We start from the raw sequence: 22,003 nt of genomic DNA on the forward strand, positions 1-22,003 counted from the left end.
TCAACGCTGACAACTTGTATAGAGATCTCCACTCCTCATGAAAGTTTTTATCAGGCAGTGCTTGCTACTCACAGTGTTCTCCCTCATATGTCACTGACTGGCCTAAGAGGGAAGGGGGTGGGGTACGGAAATGCGGGTAGATGTATTAAGGTAAAAAGTGGGTTTTGCTTTGTTTTTAACACCAAGCATTGCTCTCTTGCCCCTTCAGAAGCGCTGCTCATTTTTTGGTACCTGCGTGAATCCGCCCTCTCCCCACCTCCTTCCTTTGGACTTGGCTGTTCTCACCTGGAGAAAAGGAATTGCTAGAGAATTATCCATTAGAAGAGCCCGAATATCTATCCCAATCTTTGGATTTCTAGAAGCAGCAAAGTTGGGCAGTCTTTGTACACAGTGGAAGTTCTTTGCAAAAGGAGAAAAACAAAACTCTCCTCCGGATTCAGTTTCTCTCGTTCCGGTCCGATCCAGGATCTTGGGCATCCCATCTGATAGAAAGGCTGAGCAGCTGGATGCGCGGAACATCTGGACCTACGAAGATCTCCTAGCGCCCTCTGCAGCCAGCCTGGCCTTGGGCCGATGGACTACTGGGGACTCGCGGCCTCACACCCCTCCAACTCCCTACCACACCCCTGGACCCCACCCAGTCCTGTCTACAAGTCAAGGCGGGAGCCCCCAACTTCTCGATGAAACTGGGCGTGGGGAATCCAAAAGCTCAAGTAAGCCCCGGCCGTTGGGGACGCTCCGCCCGCCGAGAACTTCTTCCTCCTCCTCCCCTCGTTCCCCCATCTCCCCACCCTCCCCTTTACCCCTACCAGCCAGAGCAGGCTCAGGAGACGCGCTGCTGCGTCCTCGGTGCACTTGGGGCGCTCTTCTCTGCCCAATCGGGCACAACTTCTGAGCTGTGTGCGGCTTGTTGGATGTCCCGAACAGGGAGAGCATGGCTTGGAAAGCAAGTCGAGAGGCCGGGCCCCCAGGAGTGACCATCTGGAGGGCTGTGCTTATCCTTCTCTGCCACCGGATTCCGAAGATCCAGCCCTACAACTTGGACACGGAAAACCCGCTGCTCTTTTACGGCCCCAAAGGGACTCTGTTCGGCTATTCGGTCGTCTTGCACAGCCATGGGGACAACAGATGGTGAGAGCCGTTGTTTCAGGGTTTCCCGTTTGCGGGGAGGCTTTGAAACCTCTTCTTAAAACTTTTTTCTCCCAAAGGCCGTTGATAGACAAGTCCCTATTGAATTTGCCTCAGAGGCAAACTTGTCTTCAAGTTGAAGTGCCCAGAGGCGAGGGTGGGGGAGGAGTGAGTGATGGTGGAGAATCCCGGCTTAATTTGGGTATTAATTAGGAGGTGAGCACTTTGGCCATGGTGGGGAACCAGTCAATCAACAAGCCTTTATTAAGTGCCTGGTATGAGCCCAGAAAGTGGGTTGCAGTAACCTGACTCTTGAGTCAAAAGTTGGAAGTTGTGGAGATGTGTGCTTCCCCCTCCCAAGCCCCTGGCCCCCCGATTTTGCGTAGCTTCTAAGATGTGTGGGGTGATCTTTTACTATTTCTGTTTTTGCGCCTGCGTGTGTGTTCCCTGAGCTAGGCTTGTGGTGGGAGCCCCCACCGCCAAGTGGCAAACGAACGCTTCAGTGGTCAACCCCGGTGCAATTTTCAGATGTAAGATTGGAGAGAACCCTAACCGGACTTGCGAACAACTCCAGCTGGGTGAGTTCAGTAGGGGAATTACCACCCATTTGTACCTGAAAGCAAGAATATTTCTTTGGAAACTAGTTTTCATGCTTACTTACACTTTTGTATTAAGTCACTGGGATTCCCTCTTCCCTCGCTGCCACCTCTCCCTTACATTGCCAAGAAGTTTTCATGTTTCCACCCACATGGTGGGGTGAGGTTTGCCTTTTGCTCAAGATAGTAATTTCAAAACTGCTGAAAAGAGAAGGTATTGAAGAAGATTATCTTTTATTTAAAAGGACAAGTCCTGATAGACCCATTCTTCCTTTGCTAGTGCCCCTCCAGCCCAGGCACATGCTTTGTAAAGATTTTAGCACAACATACTTTGAAATGAGCCCAGAAGTAAAGTGGAATATTCTTAAAACCTTCCTGAAAGTGACAGTAGAGTTGAGATCTTTCTAAGCCTGGAATGGAAATTGTATAATCACCCTTTGATCATTCAACATTTTTAATTGACAAAGCTGAAAATCAGATCAAAAATTGCCCTTAGGATTAAGAGCACATTTTGTCATTTAGCATCAGAGTTTTGGTACAAGCACAAGCAGTATTCTCCCTTAATGAAAATTAACAATGAAGCAATACCCAAAGTTGGCAGCCCCTCATTAATGTAATTAAAAGGAAAAAGAAACTTGATGCATTTCTGGCAAAGTCATCGTGTTAAATTTAATTTTTTCCTTAGCACAATGTATTGAAACCACTAGTTCTTTCAAATTCACCTCCCCCTCACCAGTTAGTTTTTAAAATGTTGTTTCTTCGAATTGTGACAACTTTAGAAATCTTTTCTTAGTTTGGGAATGGGAAGAACCAACCAAAAGCTATTTTTTCATAGTACAAACAAATAAAGCACCCAGTGGAAGAATGTATTGTAGATTTAGTATCTGTGAATCTCTCTTCCAAATCAAATTCAGTGATGGCTCCAAAATACCATGCCTACAGCTGTTTAGGATTTTGTTATTGAGCTGGAGATTGTGACTTAAAAATAGAGTAAGAACCATTTCTACTTTTACAATCTTACCTTCCCAAAGGCAAAAGGCAGAATATATCCTTAGATATGTGATCATAGAATTATTTTGTAAAACATATTTTTTCATTGTACACAGTTTTTGAGAGGAGGGAGCCTGATAAAGAAGAGACTAGAAATAATTGAATAAAGGCTTCAAGAAGACAGGTTTGTTTTCTAGAAAGACACTCAAAGGAAGATTGTTTATGACTAAGAAATCTACCAGAGGAGCTGACAAGAGCTCAGAGGAAAATAAGTAAATCTTCCTATTGTCTTGGTTTGGCCTTGGCTATCATAGCTTCACAGCAACTACTTCCTTTTAGGAATAGGAAATACATGCTACCACAGGAATTCTGGGATCAACTGAAAGAGGAAGGGTTCACTTTTCAATATACTTTTCAAAATTTAGAATTAAATATGTATATTTACCTACCAGATGAATAGAGATTATAAACATATAGTGGTAATTTTAGGAATACATTTCAGAAGAGGAAATTGTCAGAAGTAGGGATTATTAGGCATTGTTAAGTTCATACTCACATATAAAGGGAACAGTGTTAAAAAGAGACCTGGGTTCAGATTCTGATCCAAAGGCTTAATAGTTGTGACTTTGAACAAGTGATAAGTTCTTTGAGCTTTGATTTCTTCATTTGTAAAAATGGAGATTATAATACTTTACTCAAAGAATTGTTATGAGGAAAATGCTTTCTAAATCTTACACACATGCTGTCTCCAGGGTTCAGACTTCAGTGAAGAATTGAGTTTTGGCGAAGTGCTTTAAGATGTGTTAGAGGCTATATTTGAACACAGGTTTTTTGGTTCTGAGGTCAATTTTCAATTCACTGCTACCCCCATGCCACCTCTCTATTCACTCTGCCCAGCCTCTGATATATAATTTCATGGTAACTGAATTTCATAGTGTCCTAGGCAGCTCTGTAAGATCATATATGAGTTGTAGAGAATGTACCTGCATGAGTAGAGGGAGTTTTCTTATCTGGGAGTCCCATATACCAAGAAAATTACAAGTCCAGCCCCTATCCTAATTTGAAGATGACCAAGTTGTCATATTTGGCAAGAAACAAAGTTTTCTTTCATAAAGAAAGTAATATTCTTGGGGCCAGAGTCTGTTGATGATTTTGTATTCTGTATCCTCAGTGCTAATTGAAATGCCTTGTACACAGTGAGTACTTAATAAATGCTTGTGAGATTGGAATGAATGGGATTCATGGGTTGAAGTTCCCAAGACTATACAAAGCTGGGTACTTTCAAGGGGCACTAAGACTTATGAGTGTGCCATTAATTAATACCAAAAATTAGGTCCAAAATGAGTGTTGTCTCTCTAGCCTTGAAAGCTATATATTTATTTCAGTGATGTTTCACTTGCAAAGGATAGTGTTGGCATTGTAATTTTGGAACTACTTTCAGAGCTATCTAGTGAGTCACACAAGGTTATCCATCTCATTATTATTTAGAAACACCTCTTTTTAAATCTTGTTCATCCATTTGTTATACCAGTTTTGAGTCCTAATAAAAGATTAATCTGTCTAAGTATGAACACTTGGAAGGTAACTTGGAGATGTATAGTGTTAGACTGAAATGTAGTACATTTGGTTCAAGCCTTGGCCCTGCTGTGTGACCTTGGGAAGTTACCTAACCTCTCTGATTTTTTGGTTTCTCCTTCTGAAAGATGAATATACTAATATTTGCATGAGATGCCTTAAAGGTTTTTGTGATAAAAGTATTTTTTAAACTGAAAAGTGATTACATAAGTGTGTTATTCTTAAAAAGTTATTTCTTCAAAATAAATATTTAAAAAATATATTGGGGAGGCTAGGTGGTGCAGTGAATAGAGCACTGGCCCTTGAGTCAGGAGGACCTGAATTCAAATCTGGCCTTAGATACTTAACACTTACGAGCCTTGTGACCTTGAGCAAGTCGCTTAACCCCAATTGCCCTCCAAAAAGCAAAAAAAATAAAAATAAATTCTTTAGAAAGGATGTATGTCATAGGCCCTAAGGCAATTTCCAAATCTTAGAATAACACTATTTTAGTTTCCCATCCCCTTCCCTTATAAGTATATAGTATTCTAAAATGACTCCAATAAAGGGAAAAACATATTTACTTGGTTGTATAAGTATTATTGTTTGTTAAACTAATCTCATCATTGATCCCACTATTATCTACATTTGTCAGACCACCTCTGGAGTTTTGTGCTCAGTTCTAAACAACCCCTGTAAATAAAATGAGACAGCTGGTGACACAGCAGATAGAGTTCTAGGCTAGTTCTCCCCTAGTAGGGAGACCTGAGCTAAAAAACAGCATCACATACTTCCTACCCTGGGAAAATTGCTTAATCACTATATTCCTCAGCTTCCTCAATAATAAAGTGCATAAGATAAGAGCACCTACCTCCCAGGGTAGTCATGAAGATCATTGAGATAATGCTTTCTTTTCAAGGAAGGAGGGAGGGGGAAAAGGGAGGAAGGGAAGGAGAAAGAAAGGGAAGATTTAAGGTTAGAAGGCATAGAAATTTAAAGGCATTGTAAAATTTGATCAAATGTCAAAAGGTAGGTTTGGTAGAAAAATGTGCCAAATGGTTGATTGGGTGTTTTTGTAACATTATTCAGAGAAGGATGATGTTTACTGGAATAGAAAGAAAATATGCTTGGAGTAAAATAATAAGTTCACCTAGTAGTAATAATAATGAAATAAAATCTTAATCTTTGTAATAACAGTGGGCAAGTATATTGTTTAGAGATGAGGTGAAGATTAATTCATACAGGTGAGGACAGAGATTTAAGCCCTTCAAAAATAGCATATTAAAAAAAAAGCTGAAAAAAATCACACACACACACCTACACACCTTCCCCCCACCTTTTTTTTCAGTAGCAGGAGATTATGTGTGTGAAATGTTTTGTATTCTGTCACACTCTATTGAGGTGTTGGCTAGTTTTGCTGAACTTCCCTTGTTTTTTTTTCTTTTTCTTTCATTACTTTTTTGTTACAAGAGATGGTCCACAGGGTAATGAGAAGGGATAATTTTTTTTTAAAAAGGAGAGAGAGGGAGAGGGAAAGGGAGAAAGAGAGGGAGGGAAGTAGAAAGGAAGGCAGAGGGAGGGAAGTAGAAAGGAAGGCAGAGGGAGGGAGGGAAAGAGAGAGAGAGAGAGAGAGAGAGAGAGAGAGAGAGAGAGAGAGAGAGAGAGAGAAAATATGGCAATAAATATCAAGTAAAGTAATCCTAAAAAACTTTACTCTTTACTAAGAAATGATAAATAGTATAGTAAATAGTAAATGGAAAAGAATAGTGACTTTACTATTTACTGAGCACATAGGAGGTACTTAATAAATCTTTCCTTCCTTCTTCCCATGCCCTTTTCCTCCTCTTTTCCCTTTTTCCTACCTTTTCTCTCTTCATTCCTTCCTCCTTCCCTTTCTTTCTCCCTCCTTCCTTTCTTTCTCTTCCCTTCTGTCACTCATTCCTTCCCTCCCCCATTCCTTCCTTCTCTCTCTCCTTCCTTTACCTTCCTTCTTTTCTTCCATCTCTTCTTTCCCTCCTTCCTTCCCCTCATCCCTTTCTTCCTTCTTTCTTTCCTCCCCTTCCTCCCTTCTTTCCTTCCTTTCCTCATTTCCTTCCTACTTTCTTCTCTCCTTCCTTTCTCTCCCCTCCTCTCTTCTCTTCCCTTCTCCTTACCAGGTAGCTAGAGTATTGCCAGGAGAAGGGGACCAAACTGATGAAAAATTTGGAAACCATACCATATAGTATTTAATGAAGGATCATAGAATGATAGAGAAGGGGACTTGGGGGTCTTTTATTACAGATAAGGAAACTGAGGTCTACGATCACACTGGCAGTTGTGGCAGAGTTGGGAGTTGAACCCAAGTACTTGGACTTTAAACTTGCTGTTCTTTCTACTGTGTATAATGAAACCATATCTCCAATTTGGAATATTTAGCCTAGAAAAGAAAAAAAGAAGTTATAGAGGACCATGATGATTTTTCTTAAATAATTTAAGGGCTGGCATATCAAGGAATGGAGGTATTCTTAATAACTTCCTAGGACATAAGCAGGACAACTAGGTAGAAATTTTAGTGAGGCACATTAAGGCTCAACGTAAATAACTTTATGACATAAAAGTAGAAAGGGGCTGCCTGTACTGATGTTGCTGTCACTGAAAGTATTTAAGAAAAGGCTAGAAAATATATCAGAACATTGTGAAGGGAAGTGCTACATTGGATAGCATTGGAAGTTTCTAAGTTTCTTTTTCCCAAATTTTCGATCTTAATATACTATATTAAAGAGATAGAATGAATTGAGTGAAACATAAATGAATGGGAAGTATTCAAGGTCTGAAACTGATAATAAGGGATGAACAAGCAAAAAAGGTTGACTTTGGTCACTAATGGCCTCTGTGTCTTATTTTAGGATTACATTTCCAGGTGAGATTTATACCTGTATGTGCAGTATGTCAGAGGTCTTTAGAATTAAAAGATTGCCCTTTGAAGGCCAGAGCTCTACAAAATACCTAGGATGTATCCGGAAGAAGAGTACTAGAATACTGAATATCTAGACCTAGGTAGGAACCACAGTGCATATGAGGAAGATATAGATGGATAGATATGAATTATGTTTGAGGAATATAAAAAGGTAAAGAAACCCAGTGTCTAGAACAGAAAGCGTTAAAAAGTTATGGTTAGAAGAAATAAAAATTTAAAGGGCTTTGTAAAGTTGGCCCAATGCCAAAAGGGAGGTTTCGTTAAAAGAAAAAAATTGAGAATGGTTGATTGGGTGTTTTTTGTAACATTATTCAGAGGTAGATTATGTTTCCTGGAAGATGAGAAAAAAAATATGCTCCAAGTACAATATTAAATGTAACTAGTAATAATAATAATGAAATAAAATCTTGATTTTTGCCATAATACTGGGCAAGAATATTGATCAAGGATGAGGTGAAGATTTATTCATACAGGTGGGGAAAGAGCTTTAAGCCCTTCAAAAATGGCATATGCAAAAAAAAAAAAAAAAGAAAGAAGCTGAAAAAAGTGCACCACCTTCCCCCTCCCCCACTTTGTTTTCCAGTGGTATGAGACTACGGGTGTGAAACATTTTATGTTCTGTCACACTCTGCTGATGTGTTGGCTGGTTTTGCTGAACTTCCCTTGTGTTTTTTTTCTCTTCTTTCTTTTATTACTCTTTGTTGCAAGGGATGGTTCACAGGGTAGTGAGAGAGGAAGAGATATATTTAGAAATGAGGTGATATAAAAAACAAAATGTACACGTTTAACATTTTTTAAAAAAGGATAGAAAGAAAAAGAATGGCAATAAATGCCAATTAAAGAAATCCGAGAATCATGGAAATGCTTTATCCTTCCTGACTATGATTATAGGGAGAATTAGGCCAGAAAACCTTTTAATTATAACTATATACTGCCTTGAATCTTCTTCTCTCTTAATTTAATCAACTTTCATCAGTTGCCAGTCAAATGACATTATTGAACTTTTTTTAAGGTACTATTTAGAACTCACCAGCATGTGATTCCCATGATCAAAGTGTTTATAGATTTTTAAAAGGTGCAGAGGAGGATAAGTGACAGTTCTGTGCGATTTCCCCATCCCCACCCTCTTTTTGAGAAAGGCGCCAGTTTACTAGAATCTAAGACCTACTTCTGCTTAAAAATGAAGCTTCCATTGCTATTAGAAAGAGAAAAGAACTAACTTGAAGTAAACCCAATAAACACAAATTGGGTGACATTCACAGTTTAGATTTGTTGCTTCAATAGTCTACCTTGCTTTATGAAGGATATTTAGTCAGTAAAAGTACAGAAGATACTATTCTCCCTATTCCACAATAGCATCCCTTTTGTTCCCAGTGGTAGGACTCTAATATAATTATAATATTTTGAATTTTAAATCAGCCAAGGAAGATTTTAAACTGTTTTTTGCCATCTTTGACCAATAAAAAATATTTTCTGAAGAACCTGAGAGGTATAGGTCAAGGTGATCCATATTTCATTGTAAAGTGACGTTATTTCACGTGGTGGTGAGGTGCTGAATTCTGCTGGAGAACGGTGTGTTTTGTGTATTAGTGCACAGGGAGGTCTTACCCACTTTCCTCTCTCAGCTTTCGGAGTCAGATAGGGGTACCTAGCCACACCAGTGACTTGACGTTTGAAGGTGCTGGCTCTTATTCTCCCATTGTTTCTACAGCCTCAAGGCAGGATCATGACCTTTAGCTGAGTAAATGAGAGATTAGGGGAAAGCACCGGTAGCTTAATATGCCTTACAGGGGTTCTTTGTAGAGAATTTACTTTGAATTTATTCCGGGGGATTGAGCATTCTCCCCACCTTTTTGGAAGGCAGATTTAATCTGGAATACTACTTCTATTGTGTATGTATTTACTTATCTACATAATTCAGTGAACAATGTGAAGTTCTCTTGCTTTAAAAGGTAAAATTCTAGTGGAGATGCAGAGCCAAAGATAGATTTTTTGACCTCTTATGGCATTGTCAATAAATTGAAGGTATTGCTTGAAACAAGTGAATAAATGTGAGACAAACTGGAGTAACTTATTAATGGGAAGCTTCCTAAATGTACCTGGAGCCAGAAAGATGTGGATTTGAATCCCACCCTGATACTTACTGCCTTTGTGATCACAAGGCTATGACAAGTTGCATAACCTCTCTGAACCTGTTTCTTCCGCCTGTACAATGGGGACACCAATATCCATGGTGTCTACCTCCCACAGTTGTTGTGATTTTCAATGCATATAAAGTGCAGTTACTATTATTGTTGTTGTTTATTTGACTCATTAAATATCAAAGTGAATGCTTTAATTTTGAGGCTTTGAACAAATTTGTCAGTTTTCTCTTAAAAGGGTAAACAAATGAACTCACTATTGAACTAATTAAAAATGAAAAGCATTTCTTGGTCTCTTAACTTAAAGAAATATGCTAATTAAGTGAAATCAAATACCTTGTAACCTTTAAACAAAATGTCTTTTCTTATTATAATGCAACTTCTTGACTAAGGTCAGAAAAAGAAGAAACATTCTTACCCGGTGCTGTGAAAGGTTCACGTTGAAATATAAGGGAAGTTTTCTTGAGAGTGAAATACCAAAGCAGTCCTATTTTAGAAGCAGACTGTATCCTGATTTTTTTTGAAGCAAGACAAGTATAACCTACCTAAAAGAACTGACTAGATCCTAAGGGCTTCTCAATCCTAGGCTTCTGCAGTAAGTCATGAATCAAATACTATAAAAGTTTTATTTACATACCACTGTTTTTAACTAATGAAGGAAAGTTAGCTAACAAAAGCAGAAAATAGGGTGTATAAATAACAAAGCAGCGTTTGAAATGCACCATAAATGAGAAATATGTCATTCTCTGCACAATACAGACTGTCATAGTAATTGGTGATGTATCAGTGATCATGAAATCAGTATTCAAGATTTCCCTTTTCAAATTGGGCCAGTGGTTTTGCCTTGGAGGAACTGAATAGGCAGCATCCTTTGAGACATCTCTTCACCTCTGATGCAATGTGATCTTACCCTCCTGACACTTAGCCTTGGGCGCAACACAAAGGGATAGCTACTTCAGGTCAAATAATAACTAAGCCTTTGCATCTTACATAGGGGCTTCCACAGAATAGAGCTGACCATCAATCATGCTCCAGAATGGAAAAATGAAAGAAAGCCCTTTATTTTTTTTAAAGTATCATCATTATTATTAATAATAATAATGTATACTTATGCATTAATTATTTATGTATTAAAATATTAGATAGGGATAATAGGGACCAGATTTGTGATTTCACTGGTATAAGGAACTCTCAGTTGAGGAAACTTAACACTACCAATTCCAGTTGTCACTTTCTATGTCAATTTATGGTCTTAGAGCATTGCCTAGAGCACTGAGAGGTTGTGTGGCTAATCCAGGGTCACATAACCAGTATATATCAGAAATGGGACTTGAACCCAGGTCCAATTAAGACAGACTTGGAGGGCTGCTCCCTAACCATTAGGCCACATTACTTGTCATGCAGAAATCATCTTGTGTGCCCTTAGTAGACTTAGTACAAGAGATGGGTCAGAAATACCTCTTGCTGAAGAATGGTATGATCTAAGTATGATACTGCATTTATTAAAGAAGGGGGTTCATGGTAAAAAGAGCACAAATCAGGGGCAGGTAGATAGTACAGTGGATAGATAGATCACTAGCATTGGAGTCAGGAGGACCTGCGTTCAAATCTGATCTCAGACACTAGCTATATGACCCTGGGCAAGTAACTTAGTCTTAATTGCCTCCAAAAATTAATTAAAAAAAAGAATTTTATAAAAGCACTAGCTAGGATTTGAGATACATGGATTCTTCCAGGATCATAAGACATCAAAGGCCATCTAGTCCAACCCCGTCCTTTTACAGATAAGGAAACTGAGGCCTAGGAAGGTTGAAACTTGCCCAAGATCATGTAAGTAGTATGAGAAGAAAGATTTCAACCCAGGTCCTCTGACTCTTGAGCCATTGCACTTTCTGATGTCTCACTCTCCCAGAAATGTTTCTGATATTTTATCAATCAACAAGCATTTATTAAACACTCATTGTGTGTCAGGCACTGTGTGTGTAGCATCAACTCTCTTTATGACCCCATAGGAGGTTTTCTTGGCAGAGATACTGGACTGGTTTGCCATTTCCTTCTCTAGCTCATTTTACAAATGAGGAACTTGAAGCAAGCCGAATTAAGTGACTTGCCCAGGGTCACACAGCTAATAAATGCCTAATGCTGAATTTGAACTCAGGAAGATGTATCTTTTTTTTTTACTATAGATGCAATGCTCTATCCACTTCTTCACCTAACTACCTCAGTTTCCTCATCAGTAAAATGAGCTAGAGAAGGAAATGCAAGCCACTCCCTTATCTTTACCAAGAACACCCCGTATGGGGTCGCAAAGAGTTGGACATGACTGAAATGACTGAACAACAATGACTTTCACTTTCAGATCATCTCCTTAGTAATACAGAGAGGCCTGGATCTACCTTAGACAGAACTGTTGCCTCCAATGCTGTCCTCACCCGACACTGCTGTAATCCATTACCAAGAACAGACTTTTCCTCATTTCTCATCAAAGCTGTATTTGTTCAGAGAAGCTGTGTTCCCATATTTATTAATTCTGATATCACTGTAATGGAATATTTTAGCTAGCCAAGGGTTAACATACATGCTATGTGTGACTGCCAATTTTCAAAGAACTCAAATATAGTAAAATACATCCGTCATGGGAATTAAGACTGAATCCAATTTAACTTTTATTTGATGATACAAAAAGAGCATTATTAGCTTATTGTATTTCAGGTTTGTCACTGTGAAATTCAGTTACCCTAAAATATAGCACTAGGGTCATATGAACTTTCTTGGTGTTGTCCTCTGTGTAAATGGGAATTCCCTTTATCAAGCAACATGCAGACATTGCTATGCGAACTTTCCCAGGGCTTCAAGTGAATAGGATTCTTACCTTATTACTGCTTACTCGGATATCCCTGTATATACTTAACCTTATCTCACTGGAATGAACAGAGTGACTAATGTCCTTTCCAACTCTAGAGTTCTGTGAATTATGATCCATCAGAAGGTATTCTTTATTAATTTTCTTTCCCTCACTTCTCTCCACCTCAAAATTTTATTCTCTGAGCCAAACTCTTGGTTTACATAGTAGAATATATTTGGAAAATGTGAGAGGTTACTATTAAACCAGTAATTACTTCTGTTTGATTAGCTTAGCTAGCTCTGTCACCTAAAGGCAAATGTCTTGCTGTTGAAATTCCAGACATATTCCTTTTGAAAATTTTCACCTGTTTTTATTTTTTTAAGGCACAAAATGACCCCTGACTCCTATAGAGCTGTCACTTCTGAAGTCCCCTATCCCTAAAGCAGAGAGCACTATTAATATCTTCATTTGTTAGGGTAGCATAACTCACTGAACTTATTGCTTTCCAGCAATTTACCAAGTTATGGCTCTCAAGGGATAGAATTTCCATTCCTTTTAGTTTTCTGCCAGTAGTTTTCTGTAATACATTCCAGATTGCATCTTTTGCCTAATACTTGCTTGATCATTCTCTTGTACTTTGGATGACACACCTAATGATTAAAAAATAGATCCTTTTGGCAACAACCATAAAGTTAAATATTGGAAAACTGGCACTATTGTGTTCATGTGACTGGGCCAGTTTTGTCCAAATTTTTTGTGCTTGTGGTGAATGCTGGGTAGCTGGCAGTACCTATGTGTAGGTTCAAATCAGTTCTGGGTCATAAAGGCCCCCTTAGTCAAACAACATGGACCAAACAGTAGGGGAAGGGAAGTGGGGGGAAGGTACCTGAGTGAAGAGGGGCAGAAATTTGCCTCTGTAACAATCTCTGATGTTCCTTTCCAGTTATAACATCCTGTACCATATGGAAACCTCAGAGTACTTGGAAACAGGAATACTCACTGAGAGAGGCAACCAATCTGAAATGTTATTTCATTTAGTGCAGAAAATATAAATTAAACTCTGAGCTCTGCTAGACACCTGGACCACAAAAATCAAAGTGAAGACTAGCTTGGCTTTCAAGCATCCTCCATTCTGCAGGGAGGAAACAATATCTGCACTGATAAGTGAATATAAAAATATAGAAAATAAACTCAAGGGGAGGAATACCAATAGTCAAGGTACCTGATCTGACATGACCTCTTGCAGGTTGCACCTGAACTAAGCTTTGAATAGAGCTTATTCCCAGACGTAGAAGTGAGTAATGGAGGACAGCCTGAGCAAAGACAAAGAGAAAGAGGATGGAGAGTTTGGCTGGAAAATAGTGAATGGGGGAAGTAATTTAAAAGAAACCTGGAAACATAGATTGGGGACAGATTGTGAAAGACTTTAAATGCCATGTAGGGAAATTTGTATTTTATCCTAGGGGCAAGAGGGAGCCGCTCAAACTTTTTGAGCAGGGGAGTAACGTGGTCAGGCCAGCATTTTAGGAATATAACTTTGGCATATTAACAGAGAAGAGATTGGAGAGGAGGCTGGGAAATAGGGAGACTTAGTAGACTGTTGTAGTTTAGGGGTGATAGGAGTCTGAACTGGTATAGAGGCCAGGTAGAGGAGAGAAGAGATGTTTTGGAGGTAGAATTTACAGATATTTGTAACTAATTAGATATGTATGTCTGTAGGGGGAAGGGAGAGTAGAGAGAAGTGAGAGAGAATGAAGCATTTAAGGAAGAAGGCTGTGAACCAGGGAAATTATGAATTGGATGGAACTGAACAAACCTCAGGAAGACAGCAAGTAATGGATAGAGATCACTGTTATATCTATGAATGTTTATGCATAGCCAATATACACATATGTGTGACTCCCAGCACATTGGTACCTTCCCCACAGGAAGACATGGAGGAGAGTGGCACAGGATGGACAGGCTGTACTCGGTATCACTGGGTTAAATAAGCAGAATAATGAGCACATGGGGTTTTTAGAGTCTTGGAACATGCATCCACACAAACAATACATATTACATGGATGCATATGTTCTCTACACATGCATATATATTCATTTACACATGTACACATACATATGCACTCACATACACATTATAGTCTAAAAGGTCTCATATCTTTTTTTTATTTAAAGCATTTTCTGTGGGAAACCTTATGATGGTTGCAAATTGGAAATGCTTTTTAAAAAAAATTACACAATCTTGGAAAGACGCTATTATCGTTTCTTGCGTCAACCTCATCACTTTATCTTCTTACTTTTCTCATCCCAAAGTTGGATTACCATCCCAGTCTTCTAGAATAGGGCTTTCTGTTATTAATTTTTAGAATCTGTATGAACATAGAGAATTTTATCTTTTTGAAGAAATGCTTCAGATCACATCATTGCGTGTTTTGCATCCTCTACCCCACGCCTCAGTATGTCAGACCGCTAACTGAGAAGGTTCAGATGATGTGGTGCTTCTCACCTTGGTCGGAGTCTCAAGGCCTTTATAGCTTGACATTCCACACTGATAAAGGATGATGGGACAGACTTCCAGAGTGATGCTGAGTTCTGAGCTGGCTTTTGGATTTCCAGTGCTTTTAAGCTGTATCTCCTTTCTTAGATTCTCAATACAGCTTTATTGCCCAAACACTTTATGTACCTTTTAATTATAGACTCACAGACTTTTTTATAATATTTTAAGTAAGGACTACATGCTATTGAATAATGCCAACAGATTACTGTGTACTTTTTTATTTTGGTCATGGTTATTTCAAGGATACTAAAAATATGCCCTACTTTTGAATGCACTTTATAAATCCTTTCTATAGTATATTAATTTCAAGAGAGGATTTAAATTTAAGGTATCTTGAGCATTAAGAATTTGACCCCTTCATTTCCTAGAAATGGGAATTATTATACTATTTTTTAAAAAGAGCTTCAAATAGTTATATATGGAGGAAATAGCATAGTGTAGGGGAGGGAGAGCAGGTCTCAGAACCAGGAAGACCTGGGTTCAGGTTCTGCCTCTGACTCACACTGTCTCTGTGATCCTAAGCAAGTCACTTAACCTCTGGGTTCTGGGCAATTCTCTTAAGACTATGAGTTGTTGACCTGCATTGTTAAAGGAGCATCCTCATTCAGAGAGTTCCCATTACCCTTTAAATCACAGGTCCACTCTCTAGCCCTGTGATATACACCACATATCATACTTATTCAAACATATAAGCAGTATTATTTACATCACAAAAGCCATAGAATATTGAAGTATATACTTGACAAAGGTGTCCACCACCATCATGGAGGAGATATAATACATGGTCCAGGTCAAAGAGGGATTCCCTCTAGATTGTGGGTTTTTTAACCACAGGTTTCACATAGTTTATGAACTTGAATGGGAAAAATTCTATATTTATTTCAAGATGATTGGTTTCCTATATGTTTTATTTTATACATTTAAGAACATTAGTCTGAGAAATGGCCCAAAGACTTTACCAGACTGCCAGAGGGATCCATGACAGAGCAAAGGCTAAGAATTACTGATATAGATAGTGATGTCTTAACAGATGCTCCTGTTTGTGGATAACATGGTTCAAACTTCATTAAGTTCCAGAGGACTGCAAAGCTTAATGTTCTAGCCGATCACTCAGTAGGTTTTAGATTATCCATCCATCCATGAAAATGAAGTGGATGAAGGATGCCTGTTGCCCCAACCATGAGATGTTGTTAGATGGATGACCTGTAAATTTATTCATCTTATTTTGGATAGATCTTCTACCTAAACAAGGAATTGGATCCAGTATTGAATAGGAGAATGAGAATGGCCTAGATTGACTTTGTGAAATCATAGTTCCTATAGAAGGTGGAATTTTAGTTGGGACTTAAGGGAAGTCAGGGAAGCTAGAAATTGGAACAGAGGAGGGAGAGCATTCCAAGCATAAGGGACAGTCAAAGAAAATGGCCAGAGCCAAGAGATGGAATATGAGCTTATCATCCTGTGGTTAGCTCATGGAAGGGCATCAGTGAATCAGTTCACAAGCATTTAAGTTCCAACTATGTGCCAGACAATGAGCTGGGCACTAGAATACAAATATAAAGAATGAAAGAATCTATCTATTCAAGGAGCTAAAATTCTATAGGGGGTGGGGGTGGAGAGGAGGAGAGAGCAAATGCATATGTAAGGACATATGTAAGCATATTAAGAGAGTAAATACAGATTTATTGAGTACATAGTAGTTAGGGAGTCAGGGTTTGTTGGGTGATCATAGTTGGGTAATCATAAATTTTTCTTGTAGAAGGTGATACTTGAGGTTTGAGTCAATAAGAGGGATTTTATGAGGTGGAGATGAGGAAGGTGCACATTCCAAACATGTAGGATGACCATTGGAAAGTCATGGAGATGGGAGATGGGATGCTCTGTGAGCCATATAGAGAAAGGTCAGTAATACAAAAGATTAGGAGAATATCAGAGTTCTTATTAAGGAAGTAGAACATTAGTCAGTAACTGACTTGGATAAGGGTCAAACCGTGTTGGGAAGGCATGGATGGAGTGGGATCTTTGTTATTAGAGAAAATAAATGCATTGATGAGATCACATATGTTAGAATATATCATAAATTACACTTCATTTTCTAATATTGGAAATTTTATTATGGCATTATGGTTTTAAGCAATAGTTCTATCTTAAAGTCTGAATAAAGAATTAAACGATTCACACAAATACAATTAAAGGAAATCATTTCAAAATTATACTCACTTTAAGTAGTATTTGCCCTGAGTACATCCAGATAGAGGTATTATTTATATTTTCTTGCTAGCTAGTTCTTGAATGGGGTTGTTTTATAGGATCTGGAGATTTTTAAGTTTCAGATCCAAACACATACTTACAAATACTTTAGAAGGGATGTTGAGCCTTTGGATCAACTTCAGAAATGACTCGGATTCCTGGTGGTCCTTTAGACCACATCACCTCAGACAAACCCAACTCTTCCATTTTGAAGCTAGGTAGCTGTGATAGTAATGGCAATTAAAGATTCCCCTGTATTGGCTTGGTTTTCAAATTGATTGTGTTAAAACCCAGAGCTTGTTAATCCCACCTGTGGGATGGACTTTTTGATGTGAAAAGAAAGTCCTGAACTGGGAGGAGCTGGTGACGTAGATTTGGAGAGACAAGAGAGAGGCGGAAGATCTTTTTGGAAGCAGCACCTCGTGGAGAGAGAGAGACTAAGAGAATTGCTGGTGGCCACTTTGAATTGCCCTGGACTTTTGAGACCTGCCCCCTGAGCTGCCAAGGACTGAGGAGACATGGCTGTTTTGCTGGTACTTTGTCTGTCTGTTTTGATGTTATTTTGCCAGATTTCTCCACTGATGAAAGACTGTCCTGTTGAAGAAGTCCTGGAACCTGGCATTTGGTTAAGAAGCCCTGAGACTGTCCTGCAGACAGAGAGTGAATACTGTCCACTGGTGAAGGACAGTGCTGTTGTTGCAGGGGTCTGGAGACTGTCCTGCAGACAGAGTGAATACTGTCCACTGGTGAAGGACAGTGCTGTTGTTGCAGGGGTCTGGGAGCCTTTCTGTTGGTTCAGAATCCCTGAAGAAGGATTTTCTTTGTTGTATGTTTACAGAAATCCTGGGAGAGGGCTTTGCTAATGTGTTCACGGGTTCTAGGACTGTTCTACAGACAGAGGATAAATTCATGAAGGGATTGGCAATGTATTTTATGGCCTTGCTAAGCCTTGTCTCCCCAGGAACTAAGATTGCTGAGAACTTGCCTCGTGTCAAGATGAAGAAAAGACCTCCATTTGGGTATTAAGTGCTGTGTTTAAACTTGATGTAACTCTGGGGTAGATTCAATTGTGATCCAGGGGTGGGGAACTTTTGACCTTATGTTTGGAAACTAATCTCCATTTGAGAAGAGGGGCTTTGTGATGGACTTAATTAAGGTATAGCCTAGGGGTGGAGAAGTATTTAGAACAGAGACTTTGTAATTGATTGAATGATTGGAAGGTCCTGGGGTGGGGTAGTACTTGGAGATTATTTAATCATGCTTAGTAAATGCTGTATTTGGAATGATGTCATGTTTTGATCTTCTCTGTTCTTGGTTTGTCACTGAATAAAATGGAGAGCACCTATGCTGGTATTCTGAACCTTGGGAAGTTGCCTTTCCTTGGCATTACATTACAGTAGCCCAGGTCCAGAATAGCCCTCTCTAAATAGGAGAGAATGTTGAAAATATTTATAGTTCTGACTGCAAATAATAGAATAAAACTATATGGCTTTATGTAGTATTGTGTTGATAAGAAATTTAGCTCATGTAAATTTGGTACAATTAGCCACTAGTGGTCTGTGATCTGACATTCTTTGCATATTACATTGAAATCCATTGATAATCATTAGAGAACGCTAATGATTTACAGTTGTTATTTAGCTACGTGCTATAGTATATTTAATATCATATTAGCTAATAGCCAAGCGAGAGAAAAGGAGCTTCAGAAATTTAGTATAATAATTTAGTTTGGTCATTTCCTATGCCACTACTCAACTTAGGAATTGTGTTTTTTCTATCCAACAGTTTCTGTTGGTGTTCACTACATGTATTAGTTTGAGCTAATTAGCAACAAGTCTCTTACCTATCTATTACTAATATGCTTTATTAGGTGTTAGGGAAATGTCCAAAGTTAGAGTGATTAGGAGTTTAAGGTTGAAGAGAAAGAGTGGATAAAAAAAGATTGCAAGACTTTCCAGGAAGGTCACATTAATGTACAGATTATTATTTGAGGTCATAAAAGTGTTGCCTATTCATACAACAGTATGGGCTCCCTCTGCTGGTTGATTTAGTGTCAAGATGCTGTTGTTGGAGTTCATCTATCAGAAATCCAACGTGTAGCCATAGGCTTATTTTTTTTCTGCCACATTCAACTATGGACTTAGAGAAAGGAAAGAATAAAGACTTGGACCAATACAAAGTACATTTTTCTCTCAACAAGGTAAAATAAATCTACCTGCATTGCCTTTCCATATAAGGTTATCTTAGGTGGTGAGCTTCATGAAAAATATGAAATGAGAATAGCTTCCCCTTTTGACCCCACTGTTGTTGGAAAATATATTAGAAGAAACTTTTGGAGGCCCTATGTATTAATAGGATCAAACCTCAATATTATATAAAAAAGTGAACTAGACATTTAGAAATGAGGGTCAATCACTTATACTATAAGCATTTTTCTTTTAAATGATAGACAAGCACTATACTGGGTGATAGGGGATACGGAGATAAAAATGAAACCATCATTGCCCTCAAGGACTCTACATTCAACTGGACATCTTCTTTATTCCTCATTATTCTTTAGTTTGGGGGAATTGTGGCAGTCTGTGCCCTCAAGGAGGTTATAGTATAATGGGGAACAAAAAAATTTAGCTACAAAAGGCTAAAAAGCAAGAGGTGGCGAGTGGTGGGACAGAGGCATGAAGGGAAAAAATCAGAGAAGTCTCAGAGTAGTACATACAGGTGAGAAATGAGAAGATGAGCTGAGTTCCTTCCTTAAGTGGAGGTCTTGGAGTAAATAACTCCATTCTCTAATCAGAGGGGCAGAGGGTGGAGATGAGGTATAGTACCAAGGCTGATCTTTCAGGGTAATGAAATTTTCCTAGTAAAAAGCTTCCTGGGGTATGATGGAAAAGTCAGAGAAGTCCCAGAGAGGTGCAACCAGGTGAGAAATGAGACAGATGCCATAGCTGTATTTGGAGCAAACTTAGTAAAAAAGACTTAAGAAAGAATTTGGAAAACAGTAAATAAACTCCCAGGTTTACATAGGTACATCTCAATGATCTATCCTCCCTTCAATATAAAACTCTTTAGCAGCTGAGTATCAGAAAGCATGCCAATCATTAAATGCTTATCAACTATTTTCATACATATAGGTCAGTAAATGAGCACTTTTAAAACACCTGCTGTTTACAGATGCTGTGCTAGGTGCTGTAAATAAAAAGACAAATGTGGAATAGCTGCTGTACTCAAGGAGTTTCTATTCTGTTATAGTTTACATTTTCTATGATAGCATGAGCTATGTATCACATGATGGCATGAGGAGTTTAGAGCTAGAAGCAGCCTTGGATATCTAGTTGAATCCTTTTATTTAACAGATGAAGAAACTGGGGTCCAGAAAGTTTAAATAACTGCCTTGGAATTTGGAGATGTGATGCTTCCACCTATCCACAGGACAAAGCTTCCCAGCAAGGAATCATATGAGGTCCTTCCTTAAGGGGAGGTCTGGGAGTACATATGAGATGAACATATCAAGCTGCCATAGTAGAAGCATACTTTATATTCTGTTTCTCAGAAACGTTTACTCATAGTAATTGCATAGATTTGAACAAGGCAGTAGAGAAAAAGAACTCAAGTAGTAAGTAAACAGTCTCACATTTTCTTCTTCCAAAGGAGAAATGAGAATCTGTGGGATTTATCTACAGCATGAGCTGGGGAGAGTATAGGTCTGTGTGACTTTGTCTACTGGGAAAGTACATTCAGCTGTGCTTAGAATTAGTCATTCCAATTCTATAAAATGAGGGAAAATTATCACATGTTAATTTCTGCTAACCTCTTTTATGTTAAGCCATGTAAAGTACTTTTTAAATTATAAAGCTGATTTGATTTACTAGGAGTTTAGATGAGTTAAGTATGAACTGAATTAAAAATCGGGTTATAAATCATTTCAGCATGGCATTTGGACAAAATATGAAGATAATCTGAGTTTGCTTATGTTCCTCTGTCAGGAAAATTTAACAGAATTAGCTTTCTCTTGACATTTCCAATAATCTTCAGATTTGGCCAAATCAGAAGTACTACATTACCACATGAATAACATTCTACTTAGGGCTTGACTTTCTACTTCTCATTTTTGTTTGAAACCAAGAGGGACAAAGCCCTATAAATATTAGTTTCAAACAGGAATAAGGCTTTTTCAATTCTGATACAATTCAGGAACAGACTTGGCCATTGTAATCATACTCTAGAAATGGGGGGCAGGGTGGGAAGGAGAGAGGAGGGTAGTAGCAGAACAGATCTGTAGCCCTGAGAATGAGAATATCCATTTGTTTCTTCTGTGAAAAAATGATTGATGTCAACACATTTTTAGTAGAGTGTCCAAATAAATGCAATTCAACATGTATTTATTTTTTAAAGTTTTTATTTATCACATTTGTTTTGATATCAATGTTTCCAGGCCCCTTTTCCCAGAGAACTATCCTTTATGACGGAACTTCGTAGCCTGGAATCAGTGAACTTTTTTAATAGTTTGATAAATATATTTCAGTATGATTTATTTCTTTTTGATCCCATGCATTTTATTTCTATGTATTTAAAAATACTATTCTGAGAAGTAATCCATAGGCTTTACCATATTGCAAAAGGGGTCCATTACAGAAAGGTTAAGAACTGTTACCTTTTAAAAAAAGGAAGAAAGTAGAGTGAGGGGTGGGAGCAGATCAGCAAAATGAACCAATGCATGACTTGAGTTTGATGGTTTCTGCAGTGTTCTACAACCATAGGCTCCTACCTCTTCAAGGAGGAGCTGGAGGTATATTCTCATGTTTCCTCTTTGGGACCAAGTTTAGCAAGCATTTGTTAATCTCCTATTATGTGCTAGAAACCAAGGCAGAAGAGAAAGCTATTTCTTGTCTTTAAGGATCTTAAATTGAATTCTTAAGGTATTATCTTCTGTTTCCATGCCTATGGAATATATTTCAAGTTAAAAAAAAAAAGACTGTTCTTAATTAG

At 38.4% G+C, this 22,003-nt stretch overlaps 1 protein-coding gene across 2 annotated transcripts in view; it reads left to right on the top strand.

Moving 5' to 3' along the window:
* The first annotated feature begins 795 nt into the window (after positions 1-795).
* The window catches only part of ITGA4 (integrin subunit alpha 4), a 96,691-nt gene continuing 75,483 nt past the window's right edge, over positions 796-22,003 (top strand). The window contains exons 1-2 of one of the 2 annotated variants that reach the window (XM_069068568.1): positions 796-1,131; positions 1,585-1,706. In XM_069068568.1, the coding sequence (XP_068924669.1) occupies positions 935-1,131; positions 1,585-1,706 (319 nt within the window). In that variant the 5' untranslated portion in view covers positions 796-934. The remainder of the gene's footprint in view (positions 1,132-1,584; positions 1,707-22,003) is intronic. The other variant, XM_069068569.1, reaches the window with a different exon arrangement.

The sequence above is a fragment of the Petaurus breviceps genome, unplaced genomic scaffold, assembly GCF_028583685.1.
Source record: "Petaurus breviceps papuanus isolate PSGF00001 unplaced genomic scaffold, PetGlider_PUasm1.0 90763, whole genome shotgun sequence".
NCBI classification, from domain to species: Eukaryota; Metazoa; Chordata; class Mammalia; order Diprotodontia; family Petauridae; genus Petaurus; species Petaurus breviceps.